The following is a 20,652-nucleotide window of genomic DNA, read 5'->3' as shown; positions in this document are numbered from 1 at the left end:
CGACCCCTGCATTTTTCAGCCTGGCTGACTGGCGGAACGTTGGTTCCATTAACAGAAATTTTAACACGAGGAGGAAAAGATGTCCATGATCATTAAGCGTCATTAACTGAAGGGCAGGGAAAGGTGTCAAGCTATGAATAGGGGGGAAATAGTGGGTGGACCTTGAAACATCCCATTGTGTTGGCAAGGAAGTATATTTTTCTAGGTACTAAAGATTTGGGGAGAAATAATAAAAACATCTACCAGAGATTGCTCTGTTCTCTGTTCTCAAGGAACTCAAATCCAATTAGGGTAATGTTTTTCAAAACTGGAAATGTTTTTTATTTTATTCGCTTGCATATGAACACACATACATATGTCTGTGTAAAGCAAGTCTCACTATACAATACTTACCCTGGCTACAGATGATACGCTTTTTTATTTTATTCTGTTGTTTCATTTTTAAAACTTGGAAAACTTGCTGGTCTTGATTAGCTTCATCACTTCATGAGCCAGTAAAGCATCCTGACTTGGCGATTTGAAAAGCACTAAGTCAGGGAGATATCTGTTCTCCAGGCTCTGCTAGCAACAGAAATGGACTGGCCAGTATAAGGCAAAGGGAATTTACTGGAAGAAGGTTGGGAACTCATAGGCTCACCAGGAAGGCTGGAGAACCAGGCTTGGAAATGGAGAAAAACTGAAAAAGTGCCCAAGGGCTGGGAAGAGGGAACTACAGGGAGACAAGAGCAGCTGACTGGTCAGTTGACCGGTCCCCTGTGCCTGGCTGGGCATGGGGGGAATGGATGGGCTTCCGAGCTGTGGCCAGGCGGCCTGGCTCGTCGATTGGTAGTAGGGGAGAGGAAATTCCCTAAAAAGACGTGATGGTGCTGCTGGAGAGGGGACTGGACACTCGGCAGCTGAAAAAGAATAAAGTTTACAGGAGGTACAGGACATGGGCACAGTGAGTGGTATCCCTGCGTGGCAGTGACACTACAGGGCGTGCACATCCCCTGCTCCTGGCCCTCTCATGTGCTGACTTCTGCCTTCAGAAAGCATTTGGCCATAGGTGTCGAAATCAAATGGCTCCGGAATATTCCAGCCTCCTGCCTTGGTAATTCCACTTTGTCAGTTCTGTCCTAATTCAAGAATTCTATTGAAAATGCGCCGGACGCGGTGGCTCACTCCTGTAATCCTAGCACTCTGGGAGGCAAAGGCAGGAGGATCGCTCGAGGTCAGGAGTTCGAGACCAGGCTGAGCAAGAGCAAGACCCCATCTCTACTAAAAAATAGAAAAAAATTAACCAGACAACTAAAAATATATATAGAAAAAAAAATTAGCCGGGCATGGTGGCGAGTGCCTGTAGTCCCAGCTACTCGGGAGGCTGAGGCAGGAGGATTGCTTGAGCCCAGGAGTTTGAGGTTGCTGTGAGCTATGCTGACGCCATGGCACTCTAGCCCGGGGAACAGAGTGAGACTCTGTCTCAAAAATAAATTAATTAATTAATTAAGAATTCTGGCTGGGCATGGTGGCTCACGCCTGTAATCCTAGCACTCTGGGAGGCCGAGGCGGGCGAATCACTGGAGTTCAGGAGTTCGAGACCAGCCTGAGCAAGAGTGAGACCCCGTCTCTATTAAAAATAGAAAAAAATTAGCTGGCCAACTAAAAATATATATAGAAAAAATTAGCCGGGCATGGTGACACGTGCCTGTAGTCCCAGCTACTCGGGAGGCTGAGGCAGAAGGATTGTTTGAGCCCAGGAGTTTGAGGTTGCTGTGAGCTAGGCTGACGCCACGGCACTCACTCTAACCCAGGCAACAGAGTGAGACTCTGTCTCAAAAAAAAAAAAAAAAAAAAAAATTCTATTGAAAATGTAGAAAAAACTTTGTCCATAACAATTTTCACTTAAGCATTAGGTACAGTGACAAAAATTTGGAACAACCGGAATGCTTCACCGTACAGCATGGTTAGGCAAATTTTAGTGTATCTATTAGATGGAATGTTAGACAGCCATTAAAAATGTCAGTTGCAAAGATATGTGATAATGTGAAAATTACTTATAATGATAATGTCAAGAGGGAAAAATCAGGATGCAAAATTGTACCTTTATTTGCAAGTATACATTTTACACACACACGTAGAGAATGTTAACAGTTGTTTTTTGAGGTAGTAGAACTAAGGGAGATTTTTTTTCTAGTACTTTTTTCCCTTTTTTGAAATGTTCCAGTTCTGAAATAACATGTAAAACAGAAAATATGTCATGAGTCATGTTTCCATAAGTATATAGGAAATCAGCTTTTTACTTTTCATAGCATTGGAGACAGTAGGTGCCAAGTACAAAGTTGGCAGCGGGGAATACAGTGTGAGGCCCAGAGGAGAGCCCTGGGAGGTCACAGCTGCCTGTCCGGAGTTCCCAACTAAGCCTGCACTGTCTCCAGCTCTGTAAGTCCTGTACCACCAGGAAAACCGGGGAATGTCCAGGCGACTCTGAGGTGACCAGCTCAGGCTGTCGTGGCAGTTGGGGGTGGGTGAAGACAGATGAGGGGCAAATGACTCATTTTCAAGCCCCAGTTCCCCGTGGATGGGCACAGAGCGGGTCCAAAGTGGAGCGAGCATTTCTTTGGGGGGCCTGCTTTCCCCTTGTCCTTCGTGGTGGCCTGGAGCAGTGGGGAACTAAGGTGGCCAGAGCAGGAAGCAGGACTGCCCACGGTGTCTGCCTCCCCAGCTCAGCAACAGAGAAGGAGGTGGAGTCTGGACTGAGCCCCAAGATAAGGAATATGCAGCAGCTGACAGGGAGATCAAAATAAACAGCTGTGCCCCCAGGAGAATGAGCTCACATTCCATTCTCTGATCCCACCCCCAATTCCCACTTCTCCCCAGTGCCTTCCGCGCCCACCCCCCATCCGTGCACACTCAGCACCCGGTCAGCTCCAGGGGCCTCCCCTCCGGTCAGCTCCAGGGGCCTCCCCTCCGGCCTTGGCTGAGCTCCCTCAGAGCCGCCTTCCCACACCCGCCCCCCCCTAACCAGAGGCCCTGGGGCCGCTCTCCAGCTGTCTGGAAGGAGTGAATACTCAGGACAGGTGGCCGGAGGCGGATGGAGAGGGGCCTCTTCCAGGGCCAGGATCCACCTGCCAGGCTGGGCCACCCTCAGACTCTCCCCTAGGTTGCTCCAGGAAGGCCTGGGAATGCAAGAGGGCCAGGCTGTTGTAGCAAGTGTGGGGAAGCTGAGGCAGGACCTGGGGCATGGGGAGGAAGGTATGCAGGGGTCCTGGAGGCCGGGTCTGCAAACCTCAGTCAGCCCTCACTGTGGGTGGGCCCTGCCCTCCAGGAACCCCCGGGCCAGTAGGGGAGACACACAGCAGGTACAAGATGTGCCTCCTGAGGTGGCTTATGGGCCGCTCTGGAAGGTCATGCCTCATCACAGTGTCTAGGGTACCCCCAGCACCAGGGAACCCGTGTAAGGTGCCACATCTCCCCCTACACCCCGGTACTTTCTAGACGTGCTGGCCTGAGATTTAAAAACTAAGAGATAGAAGGAGCAGATATTTTCCATCTCCTGGGGCTGGGCCAACCCCTCAGGCCACTTCGAGTGATAGTTAACCCCCTTCTATGCTGCCCCGATGCCAGTTCCAGTGTGAGCAGCAAGACCCAGCTTGGACCTGGGCACTGAGGGCTTCGGGGCAGCACTGGTTTCCACCGTGTAGTCCCTCCATGTCCTGAAGGTGCAGGGTTGCCATGGACATCACTTCTGTATGCATGAGCTTGTGCATGGCCTCTCTCCTGCGTGCAGAGAGGATTGCATCCAGGGGCAGATGGGTGGGTGTTTGCTCTGAGGTATGGCGGCACCTTTGCCCTTGCTGGGAGGCAGTGGTGAGTTCCAGAGGCTGCCCACTGTCCTCGCTGTCTGAAGGAGGGCACCCCCCCATCCCCAGAGCGTGTGTGGGGGTCTCACATGGCCTGCTCCCACATCAGTGTGCTTAAATCACTCCCTCGGGGCCCCCAAGGCCCTCTGATGTCCCACGTCTCCAACAGACTGCTGGCCGTGTACTCCCTTGTGTAGCCGCCCCAGCCAGCAGACCCAGAAACGTATGCTGATAATAGCCAGCACCAGCTACGTCATTTGCAGGGCTCCTTGTTCAAAAATTATTGAGAATGTCACGATGGCGATGACAGAACATTAAACCAAGTGTGGGGCCCTTCTGAGCAGGGGACCCTGTGTGACCACACAGGTCGCAGGCCCATGGCTAGCCTCGATAACCGCTAACGTGCATTGAACGCGTGCCGTGTGCCAGACGCCGTGGGAGGCGCTTCCATGCGTGGTCTCATTCCTTCTCCACGGCACTGCTGTCCCTGTTGTGTAGACGCGGAACCTGAAGCTTTAGATGAATCACGAACTTGCTGAGGTCACCCAGCTCTTCAGTGCTGGAGCTGGGAACAGAACCTGGCCTGTCTCCAGGGCCTGAGCTCTTGCCCAGCTCTCGGGGCAGCTCCAGGCTCCAGGGGCAGGGAGGTTGCCGGGGAGAGCAGCTGCTTCCCCTGCTGCCTTCTGCCATAGCGTGGGCAGGAAGGAAGATGAGGCAAGAAACAGCAGCTGAAAGTGTAGCAACAGTGACCGTGGTGGCGAGGGTGGCCAAGCCGGCAGAAGCACTGGGGCAGAGACAGAAGTGAGATGGGCACAAGAATTGTACGAGCTGGAAGCAGCTGGTAGACACCACAGCTGTGCCTCCACCCTCCTGCCCAGTGTGGGCATTGCCGAGCCCTCTTCTCTCCTCTCCCCTGATGTCACCTCCAGCTCTGCCTCACTCTTCCTCTTTACAGCCACAGTTTCCTCTCCCCGACTCCCTGCCTGGCCACCCTCCACTGGGGAGGTCACTGGGTCTCTTCTCCAGCTGTGTCCTCAATGCTCCCATGCTTATCTCCATAGTAATCATAGCCACAATTTAGTGAGCATCTACTGTGCGCCAGGCCTGCTGCTAGGGATTTTGTTACACATTTGGTAATTATATCTTGAATTTTCTCCAGAAACCTGTAAATAATTATTACCCCCATTTTATAAAGAAAGAAACTGAGGCTTAGAGAGGCAGAGAGATTTGTCCAGAGTTACACGGCTGGAGAGCAGTGGAGAGGAGATCTGGGCTAGGATGAGAAGCCCACGCATTTTCTGCCCCTCCTCACCACCTTCCACGTAGGACAGGGTTGGCCTGGCTAGATGCAGTGGTCCCCTGAGCATGGAAGAGCCTTTTCTCAGAAAGGAGATAAACAGTTTGAGAAATGGTCAAGTTGAGGAAAGAACAAATATGTGCAGTGTGGGAGACATCCACCTGCAGCCTCAGTTTGGCGTTAGCTGGGGTGGGGATGGGGCATCTCCTCCACCTGGAAGGCGCTCTCTGACACCTGGGCGCAGAGCTGCTGGAGCTGGAGGGCTGAGGACACGGACGAGGAGGAAGGCCCCTCGCACACACCTTTACCCGGCAGCATCCTGGCACCCAAGAATGGCCTGAGATAGGTATTAGGGGAGTAGGCTGCTGTAACAGAAACCCCCAGATGACTGGCTTAACAAAATGGAAAGTTCTCACATACAAATCTGGGTGGGTGATCTGACGCCTTGACAGTGTTAAGGACCCAAGCGCCCCCCTCGCGCCCCCACCCTGCCGCCGTGATGCCGGTCTCCCGCCCTCGGGTGCGGAAGGTGGTACACCACCACATCTACCGGCTCCATCACCCGGCCGGTGGGAAGGGGATGAGTTAAGAGGGGGAGAAGGCACTGCCCTTCCTTTTCAGGACATGACCTAAAAATTGCCACATCATTGGTCCCTTTGGCCAACACTTGGACACCTGCCACACTTAGCTGCGGGGAGTTTGGGGAACATACGTGCTGGGGCTTCCAGTGCGAAAGGTACAAGAAGGGGAAATGGATTTGGGAGGGGCAGTTAACAGCCTTTGCCGTGGGATCTCGATGGGACCGGGGAGCCCACATTCACGTGTGAGGATGCTTTCCTGTGGGGACCCTCTGGGAGGAGAATGTTCTCGGACGGACTGCTCTTTGGGGGGCCTCGAGCAGAGGGGCCAGAACCCCCTTGGGTAATGCCCTCCCCCTGCACTTCCTCCTCCCTGGGGAAAGGTGGAGGGTTTGACTCTCCCTCGCCCTGGGCAGAGGCCCCTGGGAGTTTGTTTTGGAGCCCTTGTCCCAAGAGCACTGTAGGATCAGGGCGAGGTTCCCTGAGGAACACCACATTTGCCACTTTGGGGAGGCTCTGCTGTCCTCTGATGGGGTAGAGGAAGGTCACGTCCCCACACCTCGGACAGGTCATTGAGAAGGTCAAATGTAATGTGAGCAGGGTTGAGGCAGGGCCGTCGAGGTTCGTCAAAAATAAGGGAAAATGTCCTTTTCTCTGGAAATGGCGTCTCCACGCGGCTCGATGCCGACAGGCAGTCTTCTGGGTCCAGCACTGAGTCATTCATTCCCTCATCCACTCGGCGCCTGTTTGTTAAGTGCCTTCCCTGGATGCGCCGGGCACCGTGTGGGTGGATGAGGAAAGAACAGGACAGGCACAGTCCCTTACCTTACAGGGCCCTCAGTTTCCCCTGGTCCCCTCTCTGCCTCCCCGAAGAGGAGAGACCAGCCCATCACAGCTCTGAGAGAGCCGCCCTGTGACTCAGAACTCGAGAGGGCCACAGGGCACCCGTGCAGGCGTGTGACAGGCCTTCACCTCAGAGCCGGACAGCCGCCATCCTGGGGAGACCGGTGGGGAGGGCGGTGGAGCAGGCATTGGAGTTACGGTTTCACTTCTTGCTCACAGCAGGCGTGGAATCTGATTTTCTCAGTTGGTGAGGTTTGTGACTTCTCATGTGAGCTGAGGGGAAGTGTCCCCTCTCACCCCCTCTCCAGCCCTCGCTGTCCCTCCAGTGTTCCAGGTTAGATGTGACCCCCTTCCCATTACCCGTGACCCCCGTTCACCAACTGCACGGCTTTGCTCCAGGAAAGAGGGCGGCGTGGGAAGGGGAAGTCTGTGGGGACACTTCCTCTATGAGGCATTTTGTCTCGAAGGCCTCTCTCTGGGACTCACCTCCTTGGAGAGCTGCCCGGGCTCCCTGTGTCCTCTCACAGCTCGTGCGTTGGCCTCCGTCACACCACCCCCACTTCACTCCCTGAGGCAAGGCCCCCTTCGGGCCCTGCTCACCTCCTGTCTAGACTGTGGAGTGGCCTCAGCCTCCCAGTGTCACCTCGTGCTCTCTTGCTACTGGACAGTGCCAGAGGCCCAGCTACAGAGAGGGACCCTCCCGTTGCTGGGGGCTGGGGAGCGGCTGAGATCCTTACAAGCTGCAGGGTCTCCTTTCAGGCCACAGGTGGTGGCGTAAACCCCTCTGTCTCTGCCACACGCCAGCTGTGTGATGTGGGTGGGTTCTTCACCTCTTTGCCTCTCTGTGCCTCAATGCCTTTATGTGTAAAATGGGGATAATAATAGCATCTACCGTACAGGGCCATCAGGAGGATTGTGTGAGTCCTTAGGAGGCTTCGTGCACACAGAACACTCAGAACAGTGCCTGGCCCGTAGCAAGCGTTACGTAAGTATCGGGCTGTTTTTATGACACAAGGGTTTGCCATCATGATGAAAACACTGGCAAATATTGTAGCCCCCAAGACTGGTATATAAACTCTGGGGTCTAGGCCAAGTACACAAGTAAAACCTTCAGAATCACATGTCCCCATCCCTGCAGTTAAGATGGTCAGTGAAAGGCCAGGGCCCTGCCTGTGTCCCGTATTTTGGGCTTTTCGTACTGGAGTTTGTACTTAGGAGGTATTCAGTAGATGCTGCTTGGTAGATGGGTGACACTTGTTTACACTAGCAGAGCTGAAGCGGGCAGAGCGCTGCCTTGTTCAGCCTCCCCTGGAAATGTGTGTCGGGTGACTCAAATTTTTTGCAGCTCTGATATGTCCCCAAATGACTGCAAAGCGCCTCATGTACTGATTTTGAGGTTATAAATAAATTTTAGCAGGTAGGTGAATTTGCTAGCACAGAATCCATCAATAATGAGAATTGACTGTACCTCCGCATGGTGCCCTTCGGCCCTAGTCCTGCCCACCGAGATTCAGCCATCTCAGGATTGACTGCCTGGCCCAGCAGGGGGTCCCCAGCACCCCAAGGCAGCTCTTGGGCTCCCCTACGCATACCTCCCCTGGGGTGGGGGTGGGTGATGTTGCTGCCCCAGCCTGCACTGGAGGAAGGGTGAGGAAGCCCTGCCTGCCACCCTTTCCCCTTCCCGCTTCCTCCTTCCCCTACTTCCCCACTGCACGTGGGCCTCCCTGGCGAGCCAGACCCACACATGCATAATGCCAGGCAGAGGCGGGATGACTCAAGCAGGCAGCCACCTGTGACTTCTCTAGGCCAAGTGCTGCATCAACACCTGGGGAAGACCCCCCGGTGGTTTGGGGGAGCCTGTTTTGGCCTGATCTTTATTTACCCCTCACAAAGGAAGTAAATAAATAGCTCTTTGTGTGTCTTTGTGGATGCGCGTGTACCAGACTGTACGGGTCCTGTGCACACCGTTACAAACCGTGACCCAGCCCCAGAGGAAGTGGTAACGATTGTTTGATTGTTTGTTTTATTTTCCATTTACCCTTACATCTCCTCCCCACCTCCACCCTCCACCCTTTTCATGTGTGCTGGGAGGTTTTCTTTGCCAGCCTGGGAGCCCGTCGTTTGCTCATTCATTTCTTCACTCGTTCTAACGTGTACTGAACCATCATAGTGCCAGATGCTGGTGAACGTAAAGGCTGTTATAGAAGAAAGTGAGGTAGGGAAAGGCTGCCTTGGCTGTTGGATGCAGGCCAACTTGGATTCAAATCCTTGGGACTGTTCACTAGCAAGATGACCATGGGCAGGTTTCTTTAGCCTGGGGGCACTTGTGAGTCCCCTCTCACAGGACTGTTTCAGGATGAAAGACAGTAGAATGGTGATTTGCTCAGGTCAGCACTCAGTATGTGGTACTTCCCTCCTTTAAGACAGTGACGTGGGAATGAGGTTGCGATCTCCCCTCTGCCCCCACCTGCCTGCTCAGCCCTCTGTGAGCACCACCGAGGTCACTGTGCATTTCTGCAGCTCAGGAGCCATCAGAGGCTTCCCAGGGCCGCGAAGTCAAATTCAGCTTCTCATGGTGTTCTGGTTCTCTTGGGATCTGGGCCCAATGAGCCTTTCCAGGCCTTTTACCCACAATCAACCTCTATACCCTCTCCTGACCAGCAAGATACTGATAGATCCCGGGGTGTTCCTATTTCCATCTCTTTGCACACACTGTCCCCCACCCCCGAAATGCCTCCATCCTCCCCGCATGTGCCCCTATCCCTCCAAACCTGACCAGTCTTCAAGGCCCAGCTTAGGTCCATTCAGCTGCTCCCCAGCACATCTCCCTCCTGGCCAGCATTTCCGAGTGCACGTTGTGTGGATGCTGCTTGTTGTCTTTGAGACTGTGAGCTCCTCGAAGACAGGCTCTGCGTCATCCAAGGCTTCCACCCTTCTTTCATGCATTCAGCCCATGCAGAGGACGACTGCTCTGTGCCCGATGCCTTTGGGCCCCATCCTTGTTTCTCCAGCAGTGTCCGTCACTATGTATGGTTCTCTCTCAATAAATATTGCGCCATTTATTAAGAGAGAGGAAACAGAGTGAGAACAGAAGGTGGCAAATACAGTAGTCCCCCCTTATCTGCAGGGGATCCATTCCAAGCTGAAACGGCAGATAGTACTGAACCCTGTGTTTACTACATTTTCTTCCTATACATACATACCTATGATATAGTTTAATTCATCAGTGAAGCACAGTAAGAGATTAACACCAATAACTAATAATAAAAGAGAACAATTACAACAATATACTGTAATAAAAGTTATGTGAACGTGATCTCTCAGAATACCTTTTGTCTGTACTGCAGGTAACTGAAACCTCGAAAGCAAAACCTCACGTAAGGGGGACTACTGTATGAGGCCTTGGGGTGCAGCCTCTCTGTGCTGTGGACATTCTGAGGCAAAGGAGAGTAGGGGCGAGGGGAAGGCTTTCTGGAAAGCTGAGTGGTCTTTGGAGGTGAACAGGTCGAGTTTGGAGGGTTGGGAGGTGGAGGTAAGGGCAGGCAGGAGCCGTGGCTGTCCTGTCAGAGCCAGGGACTCTTGCTCCAGCCCCTCCTCACTGCACAGGTGTCTGGGTCTGGGGAGGGCGCTGTGGATGGAGGCCTGGACCATGCACACCCGTAGACAAAGTCCTTCCAGGGACCTGATAAGCAGAGTGGAGCAGGGGAGGGCAGAGAGACAGCCAGGAACCTCCTGCAGGTTGGGTCAGACGCAGGCAAGGAGAGGGCTGGGGAAGCTTGTGCATTCATTCATCATTAAGCCTTTGTTTTTAAGGTTTAAAAAAATAATAATAAAACAAATACTTGCTCATTATAGAAATTTGGACAATATAGAAAAATAGGAAAAATTTAGAAAAATCACCCATAGTTCTTACACTCAAAGACAGCTCTAGTTTACATTTTGTGATTTCCTTCTTGATTATTTAAAAAGTTAATTTTGAGATTTAACTTTTAAATTTAATTAAATTGAATAGTAAAAAATTGTAATTATAAAAGTAAAACAAACTTCCTCATTGTAAATACACATTACAGACAGGAAGAAAATAAAGGTGGAAATGCCACCCCCCCCCCCCCCCCGCCCCCAAGTCCCATCCCTCAGGGAAAATCAGTGTTAAGGGTTGGTGTATGTCCTTCTGAGCCCCTTTTTCTGTGCATATACATTCTGCATATAGTTTTCTTCTTTTCAAATAGGATCATAATGGTCTAGGGAAAGGCTCTTGTGCTTTTGAACCTGCCCAGTGATGTGTGCAGCCTTGAACCGGGCAGCCCAACCCTTACCTAAAGTGAATTTCCAGGAGAAGTCTTCCCTGAGTTTTGAATTGCAGTAACAGGTGTGAGCATTCTAGAAGCAGTTAGATGATCACATATGATACTCTAAACAGGAAAAAAAAAAAAAAAATAGGATCATAGAATACTGTTCATGTGCAATCAGTTTTCTTTTTACAAAGTTAGGATGACTTTGCATGCCTAGTGTTGTATTTCCTTTTTTCTTTTTATATAACTTTTTTGATGCTATGTAAATTTACGTAAGTATCTGACATTATACAAAATGAATTCATACCATTGGTGATATACTTCTACACATGCAAGACTGCAATTTGTAACAACTGTTTGAAAATGTGGAGTAGTTTGCCTAAAAGCACAAGAATATTTGATTTGCTCATTTTTAGAACATGACTGAAATGTTCCATTGATTAATTAAAATTATTTGAAAACTTTAACATTTAATATCTAGTTGTAGTATTTTAAAAAATAATGGGAGATATCTTTTTTATTCTGTGATTAGTATATAAAACTAAAGGAAAAAGACATTACTCTTAGATCTCTCAAGTGAAATGAAAATGGCTTCTTAAGTGAACATTTTATTGCTAAAGTATAAAATGCTAATTACTATTTTGAAAAACTTTGAAATTCCAAGCTTTTACCTTCTACCCATAAAACATTTTAATGAATGTTTTTTCTATGTCAATAGATTTTTTAATGCTGGTATAATATTTCACCCATATTTTATTCAGTCATTGCACAATTTCCTAAGTTTTATGCTAGACCCCTGAGACAAAGTGCCTGCCTTCTGGAGTTCACAGGCTGGCTGGGACCTTAATACCTGAGCAGTTTCCACTTAGTGTCATAAATGGCACTAATGGATGCTGTGCTGGGTGCAGTATAAGCTTGCAGAGGTGGGGTGATTGGGGTACAGTCAAGGAAGGCTTCGTGGAGATGTTTTTGCAGTGGACCTGGAAGGACAAGCCGGAGGTCCCAGATGCAGAGGCTGGAGACGAGTGGAGGGCTGCCAGCAGCAGTGTGACTCATTATCAGCCAGCCCCCTGGCTCTGGTGGTTTGTTTCTGCTTTTCCTTTGGAGATGACAGATTCTGCAAACAAGGGCTCCAGCTGTTTATCAGGGGCCCTCCCAGGCCCCGAGTGCCAGGGGCTCCCACTCCCTGCTGGAGAGGCTGTGGGGCCCTGATTAGGGAGACAGCTGAGGCAGGGGACCCCAGGGAGCGGGGGCGGAGGGAGAACCAGCAGGCCACAGTGAGGACAGAGGCGGAGAGCACAGGGTAGGAACAGAGTGACGTACGGGGAGAGCCCGGGCAAGGGAGGGAAACACACGCTGGCCCTCTGTGCCCTCCTCTGCCTGGCGAGACGCTGCTCTGTCGAGGCCCCTTCACATGGCGCCACATCTGTGACTTCATCCATTCGTGGCACATTTCCTGACGGCGCCACTTAGAATTAACGTTTTTCCTTTGTCCATTTAGCAGGTGAACATGTAGTTGAGGGTGTGAACTTTGGAATTGAGAGGAGTAGCAGCTAACATTTATCAGGCATTTAACATGCTGGCACCATGATGAATGTTTTCAGTCTACTTTCTCACTTCGTACTCCCCAACCGTCAGTGAGGTAGGAGCTGTTACCATCCCAGGTTGCAGAGCGGGAAACTGAAGGACTGAGGGATTGGTAAACTGGAGATATCACAGCAGAGATTCATTTTCCCCATTTCCAACACAGAGATGAAAATAGTACCCTTTTATTTTAGCCAAAGGATACAAAATTTCAGTTAGACAGGAGAAATAAGTTCAAGAGATCTATTATGCAACATGGTAACTGTAGTTAATAATGTTAATAATAATGTATATACTTGAAAATTACCGAGAGAGTAGTGTTTAAGCGTTCTCACCACAAAAAAAAAAAAAGAAAGAAACAAAAAACAAGTGAAGCAATGCATGTTACTTAGCTTGATTTAGCCTTTTTTTTTTTCTTTAGAAGCAGTATCTCACTCTTGCTTAGGCTGGTCTCGAACTCCTGAGCTCGGGCAATCCTCCCACCAATCCTCCCACCTTGGCCTCCCAGAGTGCTAGGATTACAGGCGTGAGCCACTGCACCTGGCCATTGGTACATTTTTTAAAATATCATGTACACCATAAATATATACAATGTTTATTTATCAATTAAAAAATAAATTTTTTTCAAAAAAGAAAATGAAGTCATTTCCTGAAGGTAGTTGTAAAAACTAAATGAGGTAATGTACATCAAGCACCTGACACACAGTAGTCACTCAGTCAATGTCAACTCCCACCCCTCCCCTGAGAGTCCTTAGCACTGCTCGTTCTGTATCATCATTCCTTGGGCGGAGCTAGTTTGAATTTATGTAGTTTGGTGGAGTGGTGAAGTGTGTTGGTGCTGAAACTAGAGTGCATTCAAAATTCTGGCTCAGATCCATACTAGATAGGTGACCTTGAGCAAGTTACTTTAACCTCTTTGAACCTCCATTTCTTCATCTATAATAAAGAGATAATAATAGAAGCATTGCTGTAGGATTAAAATGAATGTGTGCATGTGTGTATGTGTGTATTTGCTATTGATATTAACTAGACTAGAGACTTTTTGAGGCCAGAGTCAATTTCAGGAAGGTGTCACCTGGGTTCTCATTGCCTTACTGAGGACATGTCTGGCTGACTGGTCCAGATGATGGTACAATAACAAGGATAACAAGTACCTATATATTGGAAATACTAGCTTATTACAGAAACTTTGTTTTTTGGTTTCTGTGTTTTTTGAGACAGTGTCTTGCTCTGCTGTCTGGGTTAGAGTGCAGTGGCATCATCATAGCTTACAGCAACCTCAAATTCCTGGGCTCAAGCTATCCTCCTACCTCAACCTCCTGAGTAGCTGGTACTACAGGTGTGCATCACCATGCCCAGCTAATTTTTCTATTTTCTGTAGAGATGAGGTCTCGCTCTTGCTCAGCCTGGTCTCAAAATCCTGGCCTCAAGTGATTTTCCCACCTCAGCCTCCCAAAATGCTAGGATTACAGGATTGAGCCACCGCGCCTGGCAAAACTTTGAAAAATATAATGAAGCAAATGAAAATGAACCATAATCCCACTACTCAGAAATAATCACTGTTAACATTTTGGTATATTTCCTTCCAGTCTTGTTTCTATGTAGGCAGCTATTTTGCTTTAACTGGGATCATGTGCTATATTACAGTTTTGTGTCCTCCACTGACCTGGGGTATACATAAGATGAGCATTTTCCAATTAAAGTGGTCTTTGAAGCAGTGTTATTAATGGTATTTTGTTTTACTGATTGAGAGACTATACACTAAATGAGCTCATTAATAGCTTGATGGCATTCTGGAGAAAGAGAGGTCTTTCCTGTTCCACATTTTTACCAGTGACTTGGGAGATAGTTAGGGGTGGCATGAGATCAGTTGGGACCTTTGTGTCTTACTCATCCTAGCGTCACATACATCCCTGGGTCTGGAGCAGTCGTCCATTCATTCATTCAGTAAATATTTAGGGAGTATCTACTGTGTGTCATTTCTTTGCACTTGGGATACTTTGGTGACCAAAACAGGCAAAAATTCCTTCCCTTGTATAGCAGGGGGCAGGACTGGGACAACAGGCAGCAAGCAGTACACACAAGAAATAAGCAAAAGGATAGGGCTTGTTAACAGCCAATCAACACTATGGACAAAACAAAATATAGAGCCAGATAAGGGGTATAGCACTGGGGAGGGAGACAATTTGTAGCTTTAAATAGGGTGACCAATGTCAACCTCACTGGGAAGGTAGCATTTGAACAGAGACTTGATGAAGGTGAGGGTCTCGACGGCGCAGCTATCTGGGAGAGTGTGTGCTGCAGGAGACACAGCCCAAAGATCCTGGTGATCCTTCCAGAAGTGTTGGGGGAACGTCCGGGAGACCAGTACAGCTGCTACAGAGAGTCATTCTTGGATGTGTGGCTTGACATTGGGAGGGATGGCTGACATGTAGGCTGAGAGAGCCAGAAATTAGATGTCCATTGGCTGAACTAATGATGAAAATTTAATAACATAAAATCCAACAAGAACAAAGTCTGCTCTGAAGTTAAAGAAAAATGTCTTCTGCAAAGCAAATTCACCTCAAATCCCTCTTGTGAGGTGTGGCTTAACAGTTATTCATTTATTCAGCATGTATTTATTGAATGTCTACTATGTGCCAGGACTTGTTTGTACTAGGTGCTGGGGACTCAAAACAAGACATAGCCCCTGCCCTCCTTAGCTTATATTCCAGCAATGTCTAGAGACAGACAATGAGCAAACAAATACATAATGTGATTTCTGAGAGGGAGAACTGCTGAGACTAACAGCAGGTAACCATGGTTCACAAGAGAAAACTTTAAGTTGGGTCTAAACTCATTATGAGTCAACTGTGTGATCTAGTTGTGAAAAAGCCTAATTCTACCTTGGGCTGTGTGAATGGAATGCCGAAATTGAAACTCAAAACTCGAGAGATCATGTTCCCTCTGCTATCTGATTGTTAGGTGGGACCTGGAGTTTTGTATTTATACTCTAGAGCAGTGGTCCCCAACCTTTTTGGCACCAAGGACTGTTTTCATGGAAGATCATTTTTACATGGACTTGGGGAGAGGAGATGGTTTCAGGATGATTCAAGTGCATTACATTTATTGTGCACTTTATTTCTATTATTATTACATTCTAATACATAATGAAATAATTATACAACTCACCATCAGTTGGGGACCCCTACTCTAGAGGGACATTGACAAACTGGAAGTTACTCAGGGAAGAATGACTAGGATCATTAGGGGCCCTGTATCGCCATCCAGAAGAAAGGGCCAGGATTGGTGAGTAGAGGCTCCAGGAAGTTAGGCTTCAGCTCAGGAGGTCGAGGAATGTCCTACTGGTCAGAACAGACCAGTAATAAAATGGGCTGTGACAGAGGGTGACTTTCCCATCACCAGAAGTGTTTAAGAAGGGCCTGGATTCACCTGTCTCAGTATAGGATATAATGAATCTGGTAGAACCTTGGATTAAATGGTATGTACAGCTCCTTCCAGTTCCAGGTCATACTATGCATGAGAAGAAGAAAAAATAATTTTCTGCAAATAACTTACAATGTACATAATTCCCCCTTACCCACATTTTAATAGCCAACAACCACCAACGGCATAAGTAGAATCCCAGCATGTGGAAATCAGAAGTTTTCAGAATGTCTTCACTCATCACTTCAGTTTGGTGTCCAGATCTAGGATCTAGGCTCCAAGAACTTCATACGGTTACAGAAAGTTCAGCCAGGTAGACACAGGGGGACAATAGACTCCCCCTCTACTTCTTATTTTGACATAATTTCAGACTTGGAGAAAGTTGTAAGAATTGTACAAAAACTTCTCATATAGTCTTCACCCAGGATCCCCAAATGTTAACATCTTATCACATTTGCTTTATCGTCTTGTGTCTGTCTTTCTTATACAGGAACAGTACATCCTTTGAATGAGAGTTGCAGTCATAATGTCCCTTACCCATAAATACTTTGGTGTATATTCTTAGAGCAGGGTCTTCTCTTATATAACCCCAGTAGAATTATAAAAACTGGGAGATTTAGCCAGGCATGGTGGTGCACACCTGTAGTCCTAGAACTTTGGGAGGCCGAGGCTGGAGGATTTCTTGAGGCCATGAGTTCAAGACCAGCCTGAGCAAGCCGAGACCCCATCTCTACTAAAAATAGAAAAATTAGCTGGGCTTGGTCGCATGTACCTGTAGCCGCAGCTACTCAGGAGCCTGAGGCAGGAGAATCACGTGAGCCCAGAGTTTGAGGTTGCAGTGAGCTATGATGGTGCCACTGCACTCTAGCCTGGGCAACAGAGCAAGAGGCCTTGTCTCAAAAAAAATGGTTTTTAAAACCAGAAAATTAACATGATACTAGTGTCTAACCTGTAGACCTTATTCATATGTCACAATCATCTTAATGATATGCTTCAGAGCAAAGAAAACAAAGTCCCGGACCATAGGATGTATTTATTCATTTGTTATGTCTCTTTAACCTGAAATGGTTCCTTAGTTTTCTCTGTCTTTTGTGTCATGGACATTTTTGAAGAGTGGACGAAGGACTTATAAGCAAAGTCTTTTTAAAAATGAGCTAAGGAGTGTCAGAGTAATGAAATGTGAGAAACTCCATCAGACATTGTCAGCTTTTTTTTTTTTTTTTTTTTTTTTGAGACAGAGTCTCACTCTGTTGCCCTGGCTAGAGTGAGTGCCATGGCGTCAGCCTAGCTCACAGCAACCTCAAACTCCTGGGCTTAAGCGATCCTACTGCCTCAGCCTCCCGAGTAGCTGGGACTACAGGCATGCGCCACCATGCCCGGCTAATTTTTTGTATATATATATTTTAGTTGTCCATATAATTTCTTTCTATTTTTAGTAGAGACAGGGTCTCACTCTTGCTCAGGCTGGTCTCGAACTCCTGACCTCGAGCGATCCACCCGCCTCGGCCTCCCAGAGTGCTAGGATTACAGGCGTGAGCCACCGCGCCCGGCCAGACATTGTCAACTTTGAGGAAAGAAGGGGGCCATGAACCAAGGAATATGGGCAGCCTCTAGAATCTGAAGAAATCAAGAAAATGGATTCTTTCCTGAAGTAGCCAGAAAGGAACTCAGCCCTGCTAACATCCAGTGAGACCCATTTCAGATTTCTGACTCGCAGAACTATAAGATAATAAACTTGTGTTATTAAAAAAAAATAAAAATGAGCTAAGACTGGGAGAGGTTTCGATATGAATCCTCAAGTTTCTTGGGCTTATTGATCAAGAACGATTCTATGCTGTTTAAGATGCCCCAGTGGTTCCACGTTGCTTATAACATAGAATCCAAACTCCGCCTGTATTCACATCCTAGGGCAGCTCTCACAAACTGCCACAAGCTGGGTGGCTTCAAACAACAGAAGTGTATTCTCTCCCAGTTCGGGACGCCAGAAGTCCAAATTTAAGGTGTCAGCAGGGCCATGTTCCCTCAGAAGCCTCTCGGGGAGGATCCTTCCTCTTCTCTTCCAGCTTCGGGTAGCCCCAGGTCTTCCTTGGCTTGGGGCTGAATCGCTCCAATATCTGCCTCTGTCTTTATGGGGCATCTTCTCTCTGTCTCTTCTTTTCTTATAGGGACACCAGTCATATGGGATTAAGGGACCCCTCTACTCCAGTATGACCTCAACTGATTCTATCTGCAGTGACCCTATTTCCAAATAAGGCCATATTCTGAGATACTGGGGTTAGAACTTCAACATATCTTTTGTGGGATACAGTTCAACCCATAACACTCCCACCTTGTCTTTCCAGCCTGACCCTGTATTTCCTCCTCTGTGGTCCCTTTGCTCTAACTGCACAAATCATCCTGAAGGGGACACCCGCTGTCTTCCAGCCTCCTCCACTCCCCTCTGCCCCGTGGGGCTCCTTCCTTCCCAGCAATGCTAATAACGCTAACTTTCACATACCCGATGCTTATTCTGTGCTGGGCACTGTTTTAAACTCTTACGTGCAGCACTCTTGTAATTGGTAGGAACCATCATGTTCCCATTGGACGGATGAGACAACAGCGTGGAAAGGTCGCCTTGCTCAAGGCCTCGCCAGGAGCTGATCCTGGGACAGTTTCCTGGCTGATTTCCTCCTCTCTGAGGCTGTGCTGGTTGCTGTAACAGAGAGCTCAGCGCTGGTGAGCGTTCTAGACAGTGGTCAACCCCTCTGAGATTTGGGGGCCTGGTGAGCACCCCTCTGCCCCCATGGCCTCAGTTTACACTGAGCCATCCTCTGCTGTCTGCGTGTGCAGGCGGAGGGCTTGGCGGTGCCCGTCCAGGGTTTGTACTCTGTGCCCTCAGTTCTGGGGTGATGGTGGCGGGAGGATTCAGATCCTTCATGTTAGCTGCTTCCTCCCTTCCCACCAGAGCAACTAACCCCTTGTACCTCACACCAAGCCTGAGTTTCTCAGAATAGGGCCCCGAGTGTCCAGTGTATCCACATCTCCTGGGAAGAGTGTCAAGAATACACAGTCTTGGGCCCCGCCGCAGATCTCAATCAAAATCTCTGGTGGAGAGACCCAGGCCTGCCTCTTTAATAAATTCCCAGTGATTCTTACAGGTTTGAGAATCACTGTTGAAGCCCTCATTGGATGCTTGCAGAATGACTGATGGGCTGATTGACCAATTGACTGCTCGGGTGAGCCGCTGCCGCGCTTCTGCGGAGGACGGGCCAAGAGGAAACTTAACATTTCCTCTCAATTTTCACAGCTCGGTGTTGCTGTGAAGCTAAAACTGCTCTAAAAAATAAAGTCTATTTAGAAAAAAAAAAAAAAAAAGAAGGGTATTGCCTTAGAGGAACTAAAGAATGTTGTGGAACAGTGTAGGGTTTAACAACGGGGAGCCTCCTCAGCGTCGATGGCGGTGATGTGCTTATTCAGTAAGAGAAGGAAATCAGCTTGTCCCTGAGCAGGTCCCAAGCCACCCAATCCCTGCCGACCTTGCCTGAGGCCCTGGGACCCTGGGGGTGACACGAGACAGTTGCTCCACCCCCCAGAGGAGCCCAGCTGTTTCCCCCAGCCCCTCATTCACCCACCTGAAATCATTCACAGTTTTCCTGTCCGTTAGCCCTGCCCGCTGCGGTGTGGGAAGGGGCCCCTCGACATGGGGTGGGGCTGCGTTTCATTTACTGTCAGGCTGGGTGTCTTTCCTTGGGCCTCCGCTGAACAGGTGCAGGCCCTGCAGCTGGGTGAAATGAGGACATTCTTCCTCGCCCTTCCTCCCTCCAACTCCCTCCCCCAACCCAGCCACACCCTGTTTCCTCCCCCTCATTCAAAAGCTTCGCTCTCCCTTCTGTCCTCCGTCCTGCAAAGTGCAGTGCCCCAGGGGAGGGGACACGGTGAAGGGAAAGTCGAAAGCAGTGGGTTTCCACTGCCACCCTCCCTCTCTGTTTCATTCAGAGGGGGTGGCGGAGAGATGGCAGTGGTGTCCTAGGGAGGAGAGGGCTGCTCCAGGGACTACCTAGGGCCCTGACTTGCCCTACAGCTTCTAAGCTCACAAAAGAAGACAGATTGTGAAGTTGGCTAACTCATCCCCTTCAGGGCTGACTCCTCCTTGTCCCCTAGGAGAATGGGCATGGGGGTGGGGGTGGATGAGGAAATCTGACTCAGATCCACAATGTAGCATAAAGGTTCTCAAAGTCTAGCCCTCATCTGCATCCCTTGGAGGGGTTGTCCAGCCCGGACTGCTGCATCCCACCCCAGAGATTCTGATTCTGTAAGATTGAGGTGCGGCCCAATCATTTGCATTTCTAAGTTGTTGATGCTGCCCCCACTGGTATGGGGACCACACTTTGAGAACCACTATTCCGGGGCTCCCCTTAAGTTTCTGACAAGTGGGCCTGCCTAGGCACAGCTGAGAGAAGAGCAGGTCACTCAAGGAAGTTGGGCCCCCAGCAATGAGCCTTATCACTCAGGCTCCAATCACAACCCTTCCCCCTTTGCAGTTGTGTGTGGCTTAGCTGCATTCGGATGGGGCTCTGGCTCAAGAGAAGGTGGCAGAAAGGAGACCTCTGTCTGCATGTTCCCTGCGCCCAAGGGTAGCCCCCCTCCAAGAATACCTCCTGCCATCTTGAACTTTTTGTTTCTACATCTCCTTTCCTGCCAGTTGTAGGGAAAGAGATGCCCCTGTGTTCTTTGAAGTTTACCTTTCAACTATATTCTATGGAACATTAGGCAGCTGTTCAAACGCATGAGGTTAATCTCTATGTGGTGATTTA

At 49.0% G+C, this 20,652-nt stretch overlaps 1 protein-coding gene and 1 non-coding gene across 4 annotated transcripts in view; both read left to right on the top strand.

Annotated features, from left to right (window-relative positions):
- The window catches only part of CCND3 (cyclin D3), a 79,933-nt gene that overhangs the window by 10,581 nt on the left and 48,700 nt on the right, over positions 1-20,652 (top strand). Inside the window, exon 2 of one of the 3 annotated variants that reach the window (XM_069487699.1) lies at positions 3,604-3,792. The exons of the other annotated variants lie outside the window; for them this stretch is intronic. Within the exon in view, the coding sequence (XP_069343800.1) occupies positions 3,712-3,792 (81 nt within the window). The 5' untranslated portion in view covers positions 3,604-3,711. The remainder of the gene's footprint in view (positions 1-3,603; positions 3,793-20,652) is intronic. 3 annotated transcript variants of the gene reach the window in all.
- On the top strand, positions 10,794-10,979 carry LOC138396196 (small Cajal body-specific RNA 16). Its single transcript, XR_011235661.1, has one exon. It is a non-coding gene; the product is annotated as a small Cajal body-specific RNA 16 (non-coding RNA).

Source organism: Eulemur rufifrons, chromosome 15 (assembly GCF_041146395.1).
Source record: "Eulemur rufifrons isolate Redbay chromosome 15, OSU_ERuf_1, whole genome shotgun sequence".
In the NCBI taxonomy this organism is placed as follows: Eukaryota; Metazoa; Chordata; class Mammalia; order Primates; family Lemuridae; genus Eulemur; species Eulemur rufifrons.
The sequence above is the reverse complement of the archived record's forward strand: the minus strand, read 5'-3'. Positions and strand labels throughout refer to the sequence as shown.